At 41.1% G+C, this 1,116-nt stretch overlaps 1 protein-coding gene across 1 annotated transcript; it reads left to right on the top strand.

Moving 5' to 3' along the window:
• Positions 1-596: 596 nt before the first annotated feature.
• On the top strand, positions 597-1,045 carry LOC128276994 (2-oxo-4-hydroxy-4-carboxy-5-ureidoimidazoline decarboxylase-like; the record flags this gene model as incomplete). Its single annotated transcript, XM_053015447.1, has 1 exon — positions 597-1,045. A coding segment is annotated over exon 1 (359 nt), but the record flags the coding sequence as incomplete, so codon positions are not given.
• Positions 1,046-1,116: the final 71 nt, after the last annotated feature.

Raw genomic sequence — 1,116 nt, 5'->3', positions numbered from 1 at the left:
CACAACTCGGAAACAACTGACAAACGTCAAACTGCCAAGCTGTCAAAGTTTGGGTGCCCTTCAGCTAGCTCGCTTTCATTCATCGGTTGCTAAAATAAAAACGTTTCATTTCGATTTAGAATTAGTTTTTTATGTGTTTCTATATTAATGGCGGTTTGCACAAAGCTTCATTAATCGGAAGCAGTGTTAACCACAGTACGCAATCGATCAGTTCCCTTAGCCGGTCTCGATGGAGGTGATAATGAGATAACCGGTGATGGTAAACAAGCGCTTTAAGCATCAATCTTTCAGCTTCCAATGATCTTCTGACCGCGGCCTGAACCGAAAGTGTAAAGTGTTTTTGCTCTGCGAAGAGTTGTTATCACCACTGCATTGTTAAACCAACCAACAATATGTAAGTAATCCTTGCTAAGTCTCGAGATAATTGGGAAACTAAATCGACTCACGGTGGAATCGAAAACAAACCTCTAACGTACGAGTACAGTGATTTCATTTTACTACTCACCGGTAGTATTTTTAGTAGTACGATTGTTTTTTGTAGATTAAGATAAGGTCATCAGCTCAAGATTAGTTGTGTTTACAGCATCGTACGGCAGATTCGTTTGCAAAAAACGGGGTCAAAGTCACGATCCCTTCGTTTGAATGAAGAAGCGTAAAAACATTTCTTTCTCATTTTTTCAAAGCTCATGTTTTTACGATTTTTCAGGACAACTAGACTTACTTTGGAACAGCTAAACGCGCTTGCACCAGTGGAATTTCACAAGGCTTTTGAAAACGTGATAGAATGTTGGCCAGAGGCGGCTGTTTTCTGCTCTGCATTACTGCCGTTCAAGAGCTTTACCACGATGACGAACGCATTCGAAAACTACATCGAGCGTCTGCCGACGGAATCTAAGCTAAAGATCCTGCGACTTCATCCGGATCTTGCCGGCAAGCTGTTGGACACCAACCAGCTCACCAAGGAGTCCTCGAGCGAACAAAACGCGGCCGGTTTAGACAGTTTGTCGGTGGAAGAAAAGACAAAGCTGACGGAATATAATGAACGGTAATTAAAGTTAGTCAGTTAAATTTTGAAACTATTACCGTAATGTAATAATTTTTTTACAGCTACAAATC

This window comes from Anopheles cruzii, unplaced genomic scaffold, assembly GCF_943734635.1.
Source record: "Anopheles cruzii unplaced genomic scaffold, idAnoCruzAS_RS32_06 scaffold03362_ctg1, whole genome shotgun sequence".
NCBI classification, from domain to species: Eukaryota; Metazoa; Arthropoda; class Insecta; order Diptera; family Culicidae; genus Anopheles; species Anopheles cruzii.
This window is presented reverse-complemented; position numbering and strand designations above follow the sequence as displayed.